Source organism: Thunnus maccoyii, chromosome 13 (genome assembly GCF_910596095.1).
Source record: "Thunnus maccoyii chromosome 13, fThuMac1.1, whole genome shotgun sequence".
In the NCBI taxonomy this organism is placed as follows: Eukaryota; Metazoa; Chordata; class Actinopteri; order Scombriformes; family Scombridae; genus Thunnus; species Thunnus maccoyii.
The window spans coordinates 11,867,385-11,885,675 of NC_056545.1; the positions used below are offsets into that span (position 1 = coordinate 11,867,385).

At 40.4% G+C, this 18,291-nt stretch overlaps 1 protein-coding gene across 3 annotated transcripts in view; it reads right to left on the bottom strand.

Annotated features, from left to right (window-relative positions):
- rapgef6 (Rap guanine nucleotide exchange factor (GEF) 6) overlaps window positions 1-18,291 on the bottom strand; it is a 158,657-nt gene that overhangs the window by 87,875 nt on the left and 52,491 nt on the right. For 2 of the 3 annotated variants that reach the window (XM_042431614.1, XM_042431613.1), the window contains exons 1-2: window positions 7,029-7,983; window positions 5,519-5,536 (exon numbers count right to left, since the gene is read on the bottom strand). In XM_042431614.1, the coding sequence (XP_042287548.1) occupies window positions 5,519-5,536; window positions 7,029-7,601 (591 nt within the window). In that variant the 5' untranslated portion in view covers window positions 7,602-7,983. Of the gene's footprint in view, window positions 1-5,518; window positions 5,537-7,028; window positions 7,984-15,209; window positions 15,280-18,291 lie in introns of those variants that run through there. The other variant, XM_042431615.1, reaches the window with a different exon arrangement.

Below are 18,291 nucleotides of genomic sequence, written 5' to 3' on the forward strand. Positions count from 1 at the left end.
CATGTGGAAAACTATCTGTACCGTAGACAGTAACTACTGTGATCATCCTGACAGAGACGAATAATGAAGAGTGAAATTTAACAATCACTTGGTACACAAACCGACTCTTATTTGTAATTTGTAAATAGGAATAAGCAAATTGCCATAAAAGGAGGTAAAACAAGTTGCTGATCAGCAGCCCTGCAATTAAAAATTGACTTTATATGTTCAAACAAGTTAACATAGCTGCTGAACAATAATAATCTCTGACTTTCCCTTTTCTATTTTTAGACTCTTGTTTCGCCTTAATTAGACAGTCGGAAGTGAAGAGGCAGACAGGAAGCAATGAGCGTAGAGGCATGAGATGCAGCAAAGGTCCATGGAAGGGATCAAACTGGGGGATGATGATCTCTAACTACCAAAGTGCCCCATAACTAATTTTCTTGGTCATGATATGATATCATCCTCCTGTATTACCTCATCACTGTAAATCGCTGCTCAAATTATACAGCTCGTTCATGTCAATTCAATATTCAAGTCAACTGTCAGCCACTATAAGCATTATGACCTGTTAATGTTATTCCTTGATGATTGATAAAGGTCAACAATTCCATAACTTGTTACTTGATTCGATTTTTGAGATAGTTAGGACACAATTTACTTGATATCATTTGCCTCAATACGACTAAAAACTATTCCTACCATGTTCACAATATCCAAGAAAATAGAATGACAGTTTTAGCTGTAATCCAAGCAGCTCTACTTAAAGTTGCACTATTTTTCATTTTTGTTCCTTATTCTTTTCCTCTCTCCTCCTTCCTGGCTCTCCTTCTCTCCCTGGGGTCCTGCTTGGTCTAGCAGTGGCAGAGCTGGTTAGAGGCCCTTGAGGCTCAGCTGGCCCCACCTGCATTCTAATAGAATGAGACCAGATGAGCTCAGGAAAGGACTGAATGCATTAAAGCAATGAGAGGCTTTAAAATCTAAGCAGACCTGAATGTTTTAGCTCTGGACAAGAACGGAGACGATGAACAGCAAGACAGACGCACATAAAACCTAAATACTGTAGACATTTTAAAAACACACACAGAGCATATGTATACACCGAATAGCACTAAAAAGCCAGACACACCCAGACACTGAGAAACATTCACACGCACAGCACATGTGTGCTTTTGCCTACACGCAAATTTTCAGAAGCATGCACTCACTCTCTCACACACACACACACACAATAGTGACAATGTAAATGAAGCCAGGAACATTACGGGAATGTTAACAACTTCATCATTACATGATGCCAAGCAAAACTCTATAAAACTGACCGACACCAGTGAGCTCATTCCAATACAATCAGTGCAGGAAATTTACTTTTTCAACAAACCACCACAGTGGCTAGTGCCCCCCTGATTTCCTCAGTCTGTTCACTGTCTGACCAGCCTGTTTAATTCATGAAGGCTCTGATCAACCAAGTTTTACCACTTAATATGAATGAGAATGGTCTAATAATTCAAGAACAGCAAAAGAGCAGTGTGCATCTTCCTGTCATCCCATCCTGGTGACCTTCAAACCTGAGGAGAGGTTGAAAGATGATGCAGCTCTTCAAACCAGGTTACCATTCTTATGACAAAGCCTTTGTATGAGTCACACAATGACTTGCTCACTGCATGATGAACACAAACTTCCATTTAACCTGACTGTAAGCGGTGACGTTCAGGTAACTTGAGTAATGTCACTGCATGACGAGCACAAGCTCATCAAATTGAGCTAATATGATACCACCAAAGTCAGCATCATCAAGGTAAAGTCATTGCTAATGGATCCCTAAACAGAAAGCTTATATATAAATTTAGTACTTTCTAGCTTAGCTATGCTAAAGGGTCTAAACCTAAAATTTTGACAGCTCATTTTGACCTTGGAAACACTAGTTAACAAAACAATCTCACCACCAGGGCCACCAGTCTTACTGATAGGGGGGCTTCAGCTGTTTACTCGGGTAGTGGTACGTCCCCATTTACTACCGAATATGTACCTGACATCAAACTCATTTGCCCATTTAGTGTGGTTCATTCCAGCTAATGTGAAAGCAACCAATCAAACTCTGGTGCAGACCAAACAACCGGACCGAGGCTACCTGAAACGGAGGTTCTTGGTCCCCTTTCCAAGCAGACTCTGGTCAGTCATTTACTACCAAATATGTACCTGACATCAAACTCATTTGCCCATTTGGTGTGGTTCATTCCAGCTAATGTGAAAGCAACCAATCAAACTCTGGTGCAGACCAAACAACCGGACCGAGACTACCTGAAATGGAGGTTCTTGGTCCCCTTTCCAAGCAGACTCTGGTCAGTCATTTACTACCAAATATGTACCTGACATCAAACTCATTTGCCCATTTGGTGTGGTTCATTCCAGCTAATGTGAAAGCAACCAATCAAACTCTGGTGCAGACCAAACAACCGGACTGAGACTACCTGAAAAGGAGGTTCTTGGTCCCCTTTCCAAGCAGACTCTGGTCAGTCCGTTTGTGGTCTGAAAACCAAGATCTGTAAACATGAAGTCCCACAGACAACAGGTAACTCATTCATTACTGTATGCGTATATTTATCTTCTCTGGTGTCACAAAGGGTTCATAAAGAAGTAACTGCTTATGAGCATCATTAGCTTCAATAGACTGTAGATCATTGTAAAATCAAATATCTACTATCACATAATACTATGATTGGTCTGTTTGCTTTCAGTATACAAAGGAACCAAACCAGAGTCCGCTTCAATGCAGACCGAGACCAACCTCTTTAAGAGGTCTCTGTCTAGTTATTTGGTCCGGTTGTTGGAGTTTGTTTTAACCAAATTAAACAGGTTAGGTGTGAAAGCATCCTAAGTGAGGGGTAGGAACAGGGGGAATGAATCTACTCTTTAAAGCATATTCAACCTTCAATGGTTGAGCTCAATGAGCAAGTGGCCCATACATCTTACTGCTGTTTAGGAAGAGGTTTGGTGTGAAAGTGTATTTGTTGCTTCCTGTGTGCAGAGATTTCTAATCAGTGACTAAACTCATTACCAAAAACTTCATGTGGGCAAGCAAGCAGGAATGACAACACTAAAGAGCATTTGTGTACTTTTAGACAGAAATTTTGCCCACAGCAGCTTTTCACGAACCTCCCCCCCTCTGCCTAAAAGAATTTTATTAGACGTTCGTTGGTGGCTGATGTTGGTTCGCTGGTGGCTTTACATTATTAATGCAGGTTTGCACATTTAGCTCACGTGTGTCCCATATTACCCGGAGCACAGAACAAATGCTTAGCAACAAAGCAGCAGACGACTTCTTACACAGGAAGCTAGCTAACCACAGACTTTGCAAGAGACAGCGTTTCCGGTGCATACCGTCATTTCAAGAGGATGCTTCTTCATGCTCTGCACGTTTCAACAAGAATGTTTCAAGTCGAATGAGGTTACTTCTCACACAAAGAGCTTTTCACAGCAACAAATGAACTCTAAGAAAACAAGTCAAAACAGACACAGAGTGTGTCTAAAAATCATATGACACATACAGTGCTACTGGCTTGTTTCTGAAATAGTCTCTCTCCTAACAGAAGTATTCAATTCAGAATTTAGCCAAACATTGATTCCTAAAACAGCACAACATAACACTTTGCGGATTTGATTCTAGTGTTGTACATACTGAACTATCATGTGCAGATAGCTCACCCCGCATCATGTTAAATTAATGATCCTGGGGTGCTGTGGAGTAGCCCGGCTGTAAAAGCCCTTTGAGCAGGTTTCCCCTGAAAGGCAAATGAGGTGATGGGTTCATCTATCTATCTTGGTTTGTCCAATGAGAGAAAGACAGTAACCCAGTGATATCTTAATCAAGTGACTTTCTCTGTGTGTCTGTTTTCGTGCAAATTGTCTATATGTGTGTATGTGTGCGTGTGTCTAGTATGACTCTGAGTCATTAGTGAATCCCAGTGGTTTGCTATGTTAGTGAGAGAATGCACAGGATCTTCTATCTCTCGCCCTGCTGGGAGAGGAATCAGGTTTCTGGATCAATGAGAATCAATCACAACCAGAGTCATCGCAGAAAATAAAAGACATAAGATAAAATAACAAAGTAAAGCTTTAACTAATCAGCAGTTTGTCTTTCTCTGCTTCTGAAAGCCGGTAGACCTTCTCATTGGTGTGATTTGTTGGTAGTAGATGTATTATTCTATATACTTCCACCCTTTTTTCCTCTGCTCAAGATACAAGAGGTGCTACATTTTCTTTCTTTTTTTTTTCTCAATTCATAGCTTTAGGAACTCCATTCACTCTGGAGCAAGCCATTAAGAGACGGAGAGAGAGAGAGACACCAGCGCACACCAGTGATAATGGATCACTGATGTTATTATGGTTCAATAAGGCCCCTAAACAACATCCTCTGATCCACTGCCAGAAAAAACGGTTCTCTTTGAGCGTGTATATGTGTGTGAGTGTGTGTACAATATACATTTATAGCCTGTGTAACATCCGCTCATTAACATTATGTCATCACAAATGGGCAACCCCCTGACATACATTAAAAAAGAAAAGAAAAAATACACCGAGGTGTAGGTTTTTATGACTTTTTAAAAACCACTTACTTGCTCAGTTGGTTTATTAATTACAGAGAGAGGGAACAGGTCTTTAACTGTTCAAATGATAAATCGATCAATGACCTCCTAGAGAATTCCATCCCAACAGCCACAACACTTTACTTGAAAATTCAAAGTCCGCAAAATTTGAATTCTTATTTGATGATTTGAGCAATTTCAAGTGTTTGATTTTTGTAGGGATACATTTCTGGTTGCTAATATTCAGACACCCGGTCAAAGAATGATCCTCGTCACGATGTTACCAACGTAAAAGTCACACGTTTTACAACAAGGCTATTTCATTGCTGCATGGTTGCCACATCAAAAAACTGGTTACTAAATTTGGAAGGTGCAAAGAAATCGACTGGTGGTACTGTCATCTATCTACCAAGAGTGCATGTGATGGTGAGAGATAGTGGTTCTGGTGTCTCACAAATCAAATAACTTTAATTTCCACTTTACCAGAATATGATCTCTTTATGTTAATCTGACCCAAATCTGAGGGAGATCCTGGAAATGACACATTCAAGTTGTCTGAAACGTCTGTCCCGGCAGGTTTAAATGTCAAAACAAAAAAAACGCTTCGTCCACCATTTGTTAACCAGTCAGTTGTTGTTTCCAACACGCATCTGTTTATTCCACAGTTAGCCCCCCCCCTTCCTATCTGCCACCCACAATGTCAGCAGACAGCAGATTGTGCATGTGTGGCTGCCTTGAAATGACCCTCTTTTCCCAACACTGCCTGTTTCTAAACAACAAGTGCCTCAATCGGGAGTGACTCACATACACACACATTCACGCACACACGTATGCCAGACACATCAACTGAAATATCCTGACAGATGTGGAAATGCTCAAAGAAAAAAAAAAGGGATGAAGCTGAGACAGACATAAATTGAATGGGAATGTTTCATTTTTGTATTTTCTCCTACCTGGTTGTTGACATAATCCTGAAGACATCAGCAGAAACATGAAAAGGGAAGAGAAACAAACAAAATAGAGTTATAACGGGACAGTATGCAAACTCTGTATGTCTGTGTGTGGTGAGAATGAAACAGGTCCAGCCCAGCATGTCATATACTTCAAATCTATATTCTCATTTAAGAAACGAAAAGTGAGCATGTCAGTCACTTAACAATAACCAGAGTATCATACACGTCATAGCACGATGATCTTGTGTAACTGACGTTTTTCTTTTTGCTAAATGTGTCCCCAGCTCATCCTTGCCCCCCCGATCTTGCTCTAATTTAATTCAAGACTAATGTAATCCTCTGTATTTCCAGGACATTCGCACCGTTCCGCTTGTTTTTTTTGTCTTGCGAGTAGTGCTGCGTTAGCACATCCGAGTGGTTGTCCTTTACATAATAAATGCAGTCACAGAAAAGAATGTGGTGGGATTCGGCGACGCTGAAGGCTAGAAATGTAATTTAAAAAAGTGGGACAATCACCAAGAGAATAGGGAGGCAGGTAGGGTCGGCAGAGGACACTTTAAGCTCTCCATTAAGCTCCTTTGTAATGCCCCAGGGAGTTTGAGTGAGCGGGGAAAGTGAGTGTGTGTGTGTGTGTGAGTTAAGCACTGAAGTTTGTGTGCCTGTGTGTGTGTGTGTGTGTGTGTGTGTGCGCGCCTTTGTGACTGTGTGTGTGACAAAGCGTGGTAACTGGTGATTAGTAGAAACTGTAACTGACACACGGCTGGCCCCCGGTGATCCTATCAGAGAGAGAGGGAAAAAACTCAACCTCATTCAAAAAGGACACTCACACATGCTCATGAGTTTCAATACTTAACTTACACAAACCTCAACAATCCTGCCTGTCAAACGGCCTTTAAAAGGGACCCAGTTTACTTATCCCTACTAGACAAATCCCCTGTTTATTGGATATAAAATATAGGTTACATTATAATGTTTAGGGCTTTTCTCTTCTCTGTGAGCACTCTCGACAAGAATGCACCCTCGCTGTGCTGTAAATATAAATTGTCACAAAGCATTTTCTACCAGCTTTTGTTGTCCACCGGTCCTTTTAAATCTTACATCATCTTCTTGAGTCGAGAGAACGAGTAAACCGCTGATGAGACTCTATAGATCTGTGCACATGTGGACTGACGTTAAGTATTACAGAGAGAATAGCAAGATTTGACAAGTAGATGCTTTAGACTGAGGACACTTTAGAAAATCTTTCTACCAACAGTCTATTATGATGAATCCCTCTGAAAACAGCCTGCTATTATCTAAAGATACAGAATCTATCCATCTATGCATGTTTAGTGAAAGAGATCAAATGTTAAGAAGCATAAAGTGTAATTGTGTTTAGTTATGGTTTTACATCAATCTAAGATGCAACAATACACAACAACAACAATACCTCTGACAACTGCATTCAACAAGTAAATAATAAAACACAGCTAGCATTAGCTTCTGTTCCTAGTAGTGATGTTACTCCTACCGTGTTGTAGCTGGCGGGCTCTTGGCCGTCTGTGATGAGTTCCCGCTCTCCCCTGGGGTTGACCCTCCTAAAGCGCCGTCTGGACCTCCGCTGGGATCCCTCTCTCTGCAGGAAGCTGTCGTCCCCCTCGCTGCCGTTATCCACCTGCAATAAACAGTCGACACCCTCCTCAGAATAGCAGCTTTTAGGGGACTTACACCGGCAACCTTCAGGCATGTGGGGGCAGCTGCAAAACTGATCCTCACTGCTGGAGACCTTAGAGTATGGCTCAGAGCAGCGACGTTTTAGTATTTCAGATTTTTGGGTCTTAGGTTCAGAATTCCAATTTGTAAGCTCCAAGTTCTGTGTCTTAATTTCTGATTTCTGGTTCTTGTAATCCAAGTTTTGGCTCTTTAGTTCTGCTGAGTTCTGACAGTCGGAGTTGTTATCCTTAAACGTGTTCTCCTCCTTTTTCCGTGGCTCCTCTTCATGTTTTGGAGATTCTGAGATTTGGCCCTGCTCTTCTGCTGGCTCCTGGTTGAACATCCAGTTCTTCCAGAGCGCAGAGAGCCGGTGCCAGCGGAGCACACTCATCCGGACGCGAGGACAGGATCAGAACAACACATAAAAGCAGGAAATACCACAAGAGGGGAGGGAAAAAAAAAAAAAAAAAAACCCAGCAGGGAAACACTTCTGTTCAAAAGATGAATAGAAGTGTTGCGTCCAAATTTTTTAAAACGTTCCAAAATCCTGAGGGATCCTGCAACATTTACATCCTCTGGGGCAAGCATCCAGAACAAAAGAAAGGAAAAAGAAGCAAATTAACAATGAACAAACAAAAAGATCGCTAACGGAGGACAGAAAAACGAGGGTTGTCTCTCTTTTTATCACAGATTTGGAAAGTTGTCTTCTTCTGAGGGCCGAAGAGTTCAGCTGCTCCACACGTTGCATACTCAGACTTACTCACATGCTTGCTTGTTCTCTCTGGCTGTCTAACAAGCGCACAGAGCATACACTGAGCGCACAGTTTCCTCCAGGAAACCGTAAATACACAAATATCCTCGCCTGGCAGAAAAAAAAGAAAAAAAAAAACAGCAGGACACACAGATTCCGGCCATACAATTCATTCCCTGTAATCTTTTTGAGCTGGTCTGTTGTTGATGGAGGAATTTGTTTTCTTTCTCCGTTGCATAATGTTAATTAAGTCAACAGCCTCATTATGTCACTAATGACAGTACTTAAAAATAAATAAAAATAAATAAAACTTTGCCTTGTCATTCAAACTGTTATTTAAAATAAGTTTTTACTGACTTTTCTGAGCTTAAGTGTTTCTTTTTGTGTACTTTTTTTCACTTAATAACTTTTTTGTGTGTATTTGTGTGAGGTGATTTTGCTACTTATTTTTCATTTTGCTTCAACTCTTCTTTTATTCATTTTTTTTTTATAGCTGAATGTTTCATGATTGATATTTTAAATTTTGTTTTTTTGTTAAAAACACTCAAAACATTCACACTCTACCCTTTCTTCTGTTATGCTTCTTCTTTGTGTTGTTTACTAACCAAAACATGTTAATTAAACTGTCCTGTGTGATTCTATTGATTAAGACATTACTTTTTTTTTTTTTTTTGTCTGTCCATTTATCTATCAAATCACATATCAGTCGGGGGTCCACCATTCTTACTTGACTGTCATAACAGGTTTATTGTGAGTTTGTCGCTAGCTGTCAGAGCCTTGTTTCAGCAGTACGCTCCATCTTTGCCTGTATCCAGTATATTGATCGGATAACTCCTTATAACAGATGTGCCCTATGTTTTCTGTTTGTCAGGTCAGAGCAAAATTAACTGAATACATATGCTTATGTTTGAACATTTTTAAAACTGCATCTTCTTGCCACTTTTCTTTCTGTCTGGCTTACACATCTTCACTATGCTACCTCACAAACCCACAATACATTTACCAATTATCCAAAACAGTGTGTGTTATGAATGCCTTCTTGACTTTGGAGCCAGTAAAATTATAAATAAAGTTATTATCATTCTTATAAAGGACTGTTACAAAAGTATAAAAAACATTATGGGCTAGGTGTAAAATGATAAGGCCACAGTATCAAAGAAAACGTTAAAATGGTTAGGAAGGATATTTCATCAGTCTTTCAACTTCCCCCTTTTAAACTTACAGTGTCATAACGCACATGGTATGACAGAGTCAGTAAGACTGTGTCATGCTGTAAATACTCAACTGACTGTTTTTGTAAGTGGCCACTGTGTTTTTCCCCCCAGACCTCAGGTCAGTCATGCGTATGCACAGAAGTCTTCAATACACAGACCCATGATCCGCCACAAAGAGTTATGAGGAGATAGGACTACTGTGTTTGTATGTGTGTGTGTGTGTGTGTGTTGAGAGGGAGGTCGAAGAGGAGCCAAGACTGAAGTTATGCCTGTGTCCACCTTCCTGTATTCCCACGTGTAACGTATACAATAAACCCCATGAAAAGACTAGGATTATAATTCTCAAAAGCAAACATCACACAGCTGTTTGAGTGTGAGCGATCTTACAAATTGACCAGAAAACTATTTTAAAATAAACCATCACGGAGAAGATTTTCTGTCACAGCTGAAATGGGATTCAAATAGCTGCTATAGGTTGAAACAGACAGAGGAACAACCTCACGTGAGGCAGTTCTACTACAATACGGATTACCTACTGTAGAGTGGGTAGCTGAACTGTAATGGACTCTGAAACAACTGTATGATGGATAGTTCAGCCATAAAATACAAAATAACAGTTGTAAAAGGGGGCTAGGATTGGTATCAATGTGTCCCTTCTCAAGGCCAAAAAAAAAAAAAGTCTTGTTTTAACGAGCCTCATGGGACAAACAGCTTGGAGATAATACAGAGGAAATTCGGGGAGGGGGAAGGTCAGAAATGTACCAGATGTACTTTCATGTCAATCCTGTGACCATATAACTAACTCTCTGTCTCACTGTGTATGTGCCTCTCTGGCTACTAGACAGAATGAAACCCCCCCCCCCCACCCCCCATCTACCCCGTGACCACCAGTTCTGTCAGCTATTGAGAGCTCTTGCCTTTCTTTTTTTTCTGACTGACGGTCATGGCCATAATGTGACCGTATTTCCTGTTTCCTCTGTCCATTTAAATACGCGTGTGTGTGTGTGTGTGTGTGTGTGTGTGTGTGTGTGTATGACTAACTTCTCATGTACTCATCTGTTGGTTTACATTCCTCTGTCTATCTGATGGCATACCTACCAGTGTGCATCACCCCCTTCTGCTATCTTTTTTTTGCTCTATTCATCCATTCCTTATTCCCGTCTTCCCACTGCTTACTTCTTTTCATTCCCCTCCGTTCCCATCACACACACACACACACACACACACACACACTAAAACACGCCCCCGCTCTGTCAGTCTGTGAATGTCACTCCTGTGACCAGAGTCATGACGACAGCCACAGATTACACTACCTCTACTATTCCCATGGACCTAATTAGCTGATTGGCTGCAATGCAGTGTGACTCGACCATAGTCCCTCTGCTCCAGTGTTTATGCATTTATCTGGGAGTGTGTGTGTGTGTGTGTGTGTGCGTGCATGTTAGTGTGTATTGTGTTCCTGACAGTTTTTCTTGTCATTTTTTAGTCCCCAGTGTTACAATGATTATCCAAAAATTCTTATTTTTCATGTTGGAAAGGCGTCATTGATGACACTCACTGCTGAGGTGCAGAAATCATTCAGGTCAACCACTACGGTGCGTTTTTTTTCTTGGATTTGGGAGATGACATGACACATTTTTCTATGTCTGTTCAGCTATTCAAGCAATTTTCTCCGATCTATAGCAAAACAAGTTGCTGCTGCCTGAAACTTGACATGCATTAATTACTTTGCAGCACAAGGGTTTTCCCCAGAAACACTCCACTTGCGCCAACTATTAATATAGACACAAGCAGCACTTAAATAGATGGATATTCACAGTGAAACAACTCCTTAGGCTTGAAACATGAACATGAACATGACTATGTTAATATCTTGACCTGAGATTTGCATGACAATAGGATTGAGATTTGCATTTGACAACAGAAGTCCAACCTGCTTTTGAAGCTAAAATCTGTTGAAAAAGCGCTGGACTCCTGTACACATAATGTTTTGAAGAAGGAAATCAGTTCAAACCTTTGTCAGGCATTAAATTATCGACAAAATAACCATCTCTATGTTTAATAATGAATCTAAATGCTACATATATGTCAACATAACTACATCAAAAAACTAGAAAATGGGCTGTAAAAGAGCTTTTCTTTCATTGGTCAAGATAAATCAACTGTTAATTTGTAGAGTTACGAACAAAAACATCTCACATCAGTCTTAGACACAGAAGCCGCTGTCAAAGCCTCGTGGGAGCTGTAGTTAAACTTGTTCAGCAGAAGCTAGCCTGGCAGCCGAGCGGTACTTTGGCTTTATAGTGTGCCAGCCCCTGCTTTAGTGTATTGTACTTGTTCTTGTTTACTTCCTACGAGTTCAGATCCAATGCCCCACCCTGCTCCGCTGTGCCACTGCTGGTATAAGCATTACAGACCATTAACAAGGTGGACAAGATGAGGATATGCTTGGATATTAACAATAGCCTCTACACAATCTAATTTCCTAGTTCTCAGACAAAAATGCGACCGCTTAGACATGAAAACAGACATGTACATATGTGTAGACACAGAAAGGCACCTCATGTTATTCACGCGGCTCTGATGTGCTCCTCTCCTCCTTCCCCCTCCACATCACCCAACATCTTTTTCTAATCTCCCAGGACCATACAGGAGACAGTTTAATACGAACCCAGGTAAATTTAATTCAAACCAATTTTATTCCCTCAGACACAAACTCTTTTTTTTAAATTAAATTTGATTTGATCCTTTGTTCCCCCAGGCAACGGAGTCAACTGAGCATGTAGACTCTTTTCCTGCTAACTCCACATTCACACATGACACAATCATACCTGGAAGATCATCTGTACCACCACTCTCTTTTACTGTAGCAACAGCAACTTACTGGACCCACATGGGGTAGTTTAGGATTAAGTGCCAAAAGCTCTTGTTCTGATGTCCCTGAACTATTATTATTTGCGGCCCTGAACGCCAGAAAATCCTTGAAGCAGCCTTGACGCATGACTGACATGCGTCAAGGCTGCTTCAAGGATTTTCTTGTAATGTTTAAGCAAAGATATGTAGAAGACATCTCATTTATTGTAAAAAAGGAGCAGAGGAGGTATAGAGAGATATATGAGTAAGCCGTCTCTTTCTACGTTGGCACGTTTCCCTTCCAAGGTCTACAGTTCTCAGACATCACAGTCAAGTGACAGTAAATTACAAACAACAACATGATGGTTCTGAATCACAGTTGTTGCTTTGTCGCTGCTCTGTTGTCAATCTAATTTATGTAACTCCGCATGGTCCTTTAGATGCGCTGGTTATGCAATGCACAAAAGGGACTTTTAGTTCCTGTGTTAGTTGCTGCGGCTCTTTGTTTCCGGGGACTGTTACATGATCGCAAAGGGAATCAGTTGATGAGAGGCGAATTTTACTCATTTACTTTCTCCTTTTCCTAGTTTGTGGTTCTGTTCCAAACACTCACAGTCTTTTATCTGTAGCCTACGAGAGACCAATCACTGCTAATTTATTCAGACCCTCCCTCTGTCTTTCTTTCTTTCTCTTTATTGTCAACAATCCAAACAAACACCAAACACAATAAACACAAATTATGAGTTCTGTTAAGCTCTGATTTACAGTTTTTCTATATACTGTATGACTGAGCTACGTGTGAGTTGCTTTACTTTGTCTGATAATGTTCTGCAATTTACTGAAAAAGCATTTTGATTAAAGTCAGACCAACTGTGTGCATGTGATATTCATTTTTTGACTGTTGATATGCCATCATTATTTATTGTGTCGGCTAAAGCTGAGTGATTGATGACAGCTAATTAATACAATCACTTGAGCAGAAAAAAGGTTTCAAACTTCAGCGAGAGATTACCATCTTTGTTCTCTTCAGCTGTAGAGGAAACATGACTTCCTGCACACCAGGGGATTTTTCCTTGTAAAAACTGCCTGAAGCACCGAATATAAAAGCTTTCAGAGTGAAACTAGTTAAATGATTATTATGTTACAGTAATCAGCAATAAAGAGAAGTAAAACTGTAGCTGGGGGAGCATCACTGGAGCCGAAGACACCAACAGACTTAATAATCTGATTGAGAGGGACGGCTCTGTAATTGGCTGAAAACCAGACACCTTTGAAGTCGTGGTGGAGAGGAAGACACTGAACAAACTGTTATCCATTATGGATACTCCTGACCACCCTCTCCACCACCTACTGGACACACAGTGGAGCACTTTCTCTAACTAGACTGGACACAACACAACACAAAGATCGTATACAGGAAATCTTTCCTGCCCAAAGCGATAACATCACCTCTGTCTAACGGAGAACTCTCAGCTTTATAGTTAAACCAAACTCCACTCTGTCCATCTATCTATCTATAACTCACTTTCATTTACATGAAAAATCTTGCACATTATTGCCTCTGTTTCACTCTTAATCCGAGTCTCAGTCTGTCTGTAAGGGTAGATAAGGTTTCATCATGGCTACAGTGATGACAGTTATGTAATTCAGTACCAACATAGTAACAGAAATCCAAGATGAGATGTTTCTTACAAAATTCTGTACAAAAACTACAACATCTGAGAGTTTTCTGACCTCACAGTTGGAGGACAAGGATAAAACACAGTTCAATAAGCCACAAGGTCAAATCTGTGCTATTTTTTAGTTCCCTATTCAATAGCATTAGTGAAACTAGTGCTACCTGCTGCTTTCAGTGTAAAATTGTACTGCTTATCCTGTCTCATCCTATCTGATCCCTCTAGTCCCTCAGACATGGAGACTCAGGAGAGGGAAGGTGGGCGAGCAGGAAGGACATTTAGGGGGGGGGAAAGGAGAGGGAGACAAAGAGACTTTGTAAGCACTGCAACCTTGTGGAAACGCACAGAAACACACTACATACTTATATGCAAAGACGAAGGCGTGATAACCTTGAGCTGAACGAATTCTTTAAGATATTCACCGCAGTTTTCAAACAGCTGGTTGTGGAAAAAAAAAAAAGACTTTTTGAAGATGCAAAACATCTTTCAGACTAGTCCTGGACATACTATAACTCCAAGAAGAAGATCACGTTTCAAGCTTTTTCTCACATAAAAAGAAATATGAAATACTTCCATTAAAGCATTAATGTAACTTTGTGTAGCTCTTCTATCAGTCACATACTCACATACTGTCCTGTCAGGCTCTTAGAGGCGGTCAGAATGATTTTATCTGGCTGTTAATATTTTTCAGACTGTCATCATGACATTCTTTGACGGATGTGACAGATGATTCGGTCCATTTATGCGATAAAAAGGCGATGGCAGACACTTTCGACTGTTTTTCACTCGTCAGGAATTTATTTCATCTGTGACAGAAAAACTCGTTACACAAGCCATCAGAAACTCCGGCGGGTTAAATGGGACTTACTAAACAGTTTTAGGGCTGACTAATTCTAAAAGACAGCTATGACCAGACTTGAAGGAACTTAGATTAGCAACATTTAGGCTACAAACAACTTATAATGCAAGAATCTCTGCTGGGGACCTGTGTTTTTGATTTTTTTAGGGGATTTTTTTTACTTGACAGGTGACACCTCAGAGACAGACATGAAACTTGGGGAGTTTCCATCTGATGTTGATCATCTTTCTATTCCCCAAAAATGTTCCTGGGCTTGAATACTGCAACAATATTTGTTTGTTTTGTTTTTTTTAAATGGCAAATGCTTTGGCGATTAATTCACATCCTGCTAATGAAGATCACTTGAATTTGAATTTGAGGACAAAGATACATTACATACCGGGGGTACAGCAGGGAAGGACAGAGATGGTGGAGACAGACAGGAAAAAGGGAGAGAGATGAAAGAAAAGGGTGAAAAAGGGACAAACAAGAGAGGAGTACAGAGGGGAAAAAAGGATGACGGAGAGATCAAATAAAGATGGAAAAACAGGAATTAAATCAAAGGGCAAAGATGGGAGAGGTGGGAGGATAAAAAGGAGGTGGGAGGTGAAGAGACAAAGACAGAGAGAGAGAGAGAGAGAGAGAGAGAGAGAGAGACTCTACTCACCACAATCATTTCTGACGGCTCCAAAGTGATGCATTCACAGCCTCGTCTGCCCCCCAGCTGCTTTCCAAAACTGCGGAGAGAGCACACGCGCACAAGTGTTACAACAGAAACAAACCCAAGGCAAAGAAAAGACAATGTTCACAGGACAGATGCAGTCAATCACATCCACCCACGCACATGTGAACACCAGCATTATATGAATCACAGTAATTTCCCAAATCAAAGAGAAGAACTGGGATTAAATGTAAAACGATACCAAAAGTGTTTAGTTTTTACACGATGTGAGAAGTAACACTGTGTACTGTGTACTAATATCTGTCTACCTGTCAACAAACAGCAGTAACTCTTATACAAAATATTTGGCACATTAACTATTAAAGAGACAGAATTCCTTATACATTGATGCAGCTTTAATTTTCAGTCAAACTGCTACTAATACTTTCATAAAAGTAATGCCTCCAATATCTTATGACATTTTCAAACCAGTTTTTTAATGATTTATTGCACTCTTATCCTTCTAAAACCTTTCCGACATGTGAGATACACTCTTGTCAATAAGAGAAACACAACAAACAAAGACAAAACAGTCCTCTGACGTGGCTCTGTGTGTATTAGAGTAATACAGCTGAACCAACAGTTTGTGGTGAAGGTCTAACCGCTGAAAAAAAGGGGAGTGATTTGAGTAGATCAATAAGCCTTTGCGGCTGACACATCGACATATCTGTATATAGTCCACAGAGATTAGAAACATGGTCAGTGCTTAACCAGCTTAATCAACCAGCAAGATATTTTGGACACACACAAAAAAAATGTTGGTCATTTACATTAAAATTCATCATTCAAATCAACAGATACAAACGGACCACAAGAGTTTCAGTCTTCATACCTGAGTGAAGAGGTTTATGATACTTAAAATTGGAATTATGCTTCTCAAGAGAGGTCCAAAACAAGAATAAACACCAACAAAAACAAATGTAAACATGCTACATACAAATATAAAAAGAACCAGTCATGTGCAGCCAATCAAGGAACTATCTTTGGCACAATATGCCGCCTTAACATATGATAACATAATAGAGGAGGCTTGTTTGAGTTTCATAGAATCAATGTGTTTTGTGTAATTAAGCTATCAATAAAGGCTCTTTTGTGTTGCCACAGATGAGAAAGGCAAATGATGAAAATCTCACCAGATGTGACGGACTTTTCTTCCGTACGTACCATCTGTTAGTGTTTAGTGTAATTAGCACATTGGCCTTCTAAAATAACCAGCTGCCTCATTCACGAGGACCGTTTTGAACTGGCCAAGATCAGGATCAAACCGTGTTACCAGTAAACATGATGTTTTTGCACAATGTGAGTCTTTGTTTGCAGGCCTCGCAGGTTCAGCCCCAGTCTGCTGGGCTGCTGGCTGTCGGAGAGCAGCTGATGCCGTGGTGAGACCGTCCGGGTCGGTCTGCTCTTTTGTCGTCACATGGATATTCTGCATGACATCTTAGTTCACTCTGAGGACGTGTTTGGTGACATGATGGTAAAAAAATGTCTCTGTATGTCTTTTTCATCACAGCTCCGGGTAATAAAAATACAGAAACAAAACGTTTTGGCTAGAATTTTTAAATAGATTTTTTGATTTATAGCAATGTATTAACATTAAAAGTCAAAACACAAAAAAGTGTTTGACTTTAAAGGCTCTGAAAACGTCTTTTCTCAATCTTCCTCTCACCAGGAGTAATTGAATCCTACTTGATCCCTCTATTTTCTGCCAAAGAATGAACTCTAACATGATAGATTTCTGCTTCTCTTTTTATAAAGTCTCATCACATATACTTCAGGCAACCAGGATTTAGCAACATATGAGTCAGAATCTGACGACAGCTCATGAAACGTCCATTACAAAGTTGCAAAGATTAGTTGACTCATTGATTAGTCGATTGACAGAAAATTACTGTTTTGACAATCGATTTGGAACAAAACAAGACATTTCAGGTTGCATCTTGGGCTTTGAGAAACAGTGATAGACATTTTTCAACGTTTTCTGATATTTTATAGACCGAATGTCTAATTGACTAATCAATAGATAATGAAAACAATCTTTAGTTGCAGCTCTAGTCCGTTACAATTTGGTCAAGGTGATGTTTTTCAAATTGCTTGTTTTGTCCGACAACAGTCTAAAACCCAAAGATTTCCAGTTTACTGCATGTGTCACAACACATCATTGCACCACATCTAACACGTCTTAAAATATGAACTCAATGTCTTAACTCCATTGTCACCGAGAGAAATTGCTAAACATGTTTGCTAGACGTTTTTTCTGATCGATACTAATCTGGATCATTCAGTGGATTTAATGTTGTCACAGTCTCGGCATGTGCCTCTGCGCGCTTATGTATGTCGGCAATTTTCAGCCGTCTCTGAAAATTCCCCTCCCACGGTCAGCGTCTGTGTTTATGCATACGTTAATTAAGCATGTCTCTTGTGTTTCCCATGTACTGCGCAAGCGTGTGTAAGAGCGTAAGAGACACCCCGCCTGAACGGCTCAATCACTGTGTGCAGGATTCCCTGAGAACAGACTGGGCTGTGAACATGTCTCGCTCCCTTTGGCATGCGAAAGTGGCGACTCAGCGTTGTTTAAGAACCAGGGGGATCGGCTGGTTTTAATTATGGAAGCGTGCTGAGCTGGGAGACAGCCAACTTTCACTCTCACATCTCCTCTCTGATTACGTTCTCACACCGTCTCTCACACGGTCTGTCCCTCATTCCCTCTAGTTTCTAATTTTTATTTTTTATTTTTTTGCTCTTCTTTCATTTCTCTCCTTCTCTTGAGGCTATTTTTATTGCTCCACTTCTCCTCCATTTTCTGTGTCTCTGTTGATGCCTTTCTACCTCGGTCTCTCCCACTCACCCCGTTCACTTTCATTTATTCATCTTTTCTTTCCTGTTGTTCTCCTTTTGCTTCCTTTTCCACATCCGGTCCACTTTACTTCTCTGCATTTTCTCTTCTGCTTTGCTGTTTTTCTTCCTCTCTCTTCCCTCATCTCATTCTGCATTCCCTTTCATCATTCCTTTCTCTCTTCCTACTGTTGGC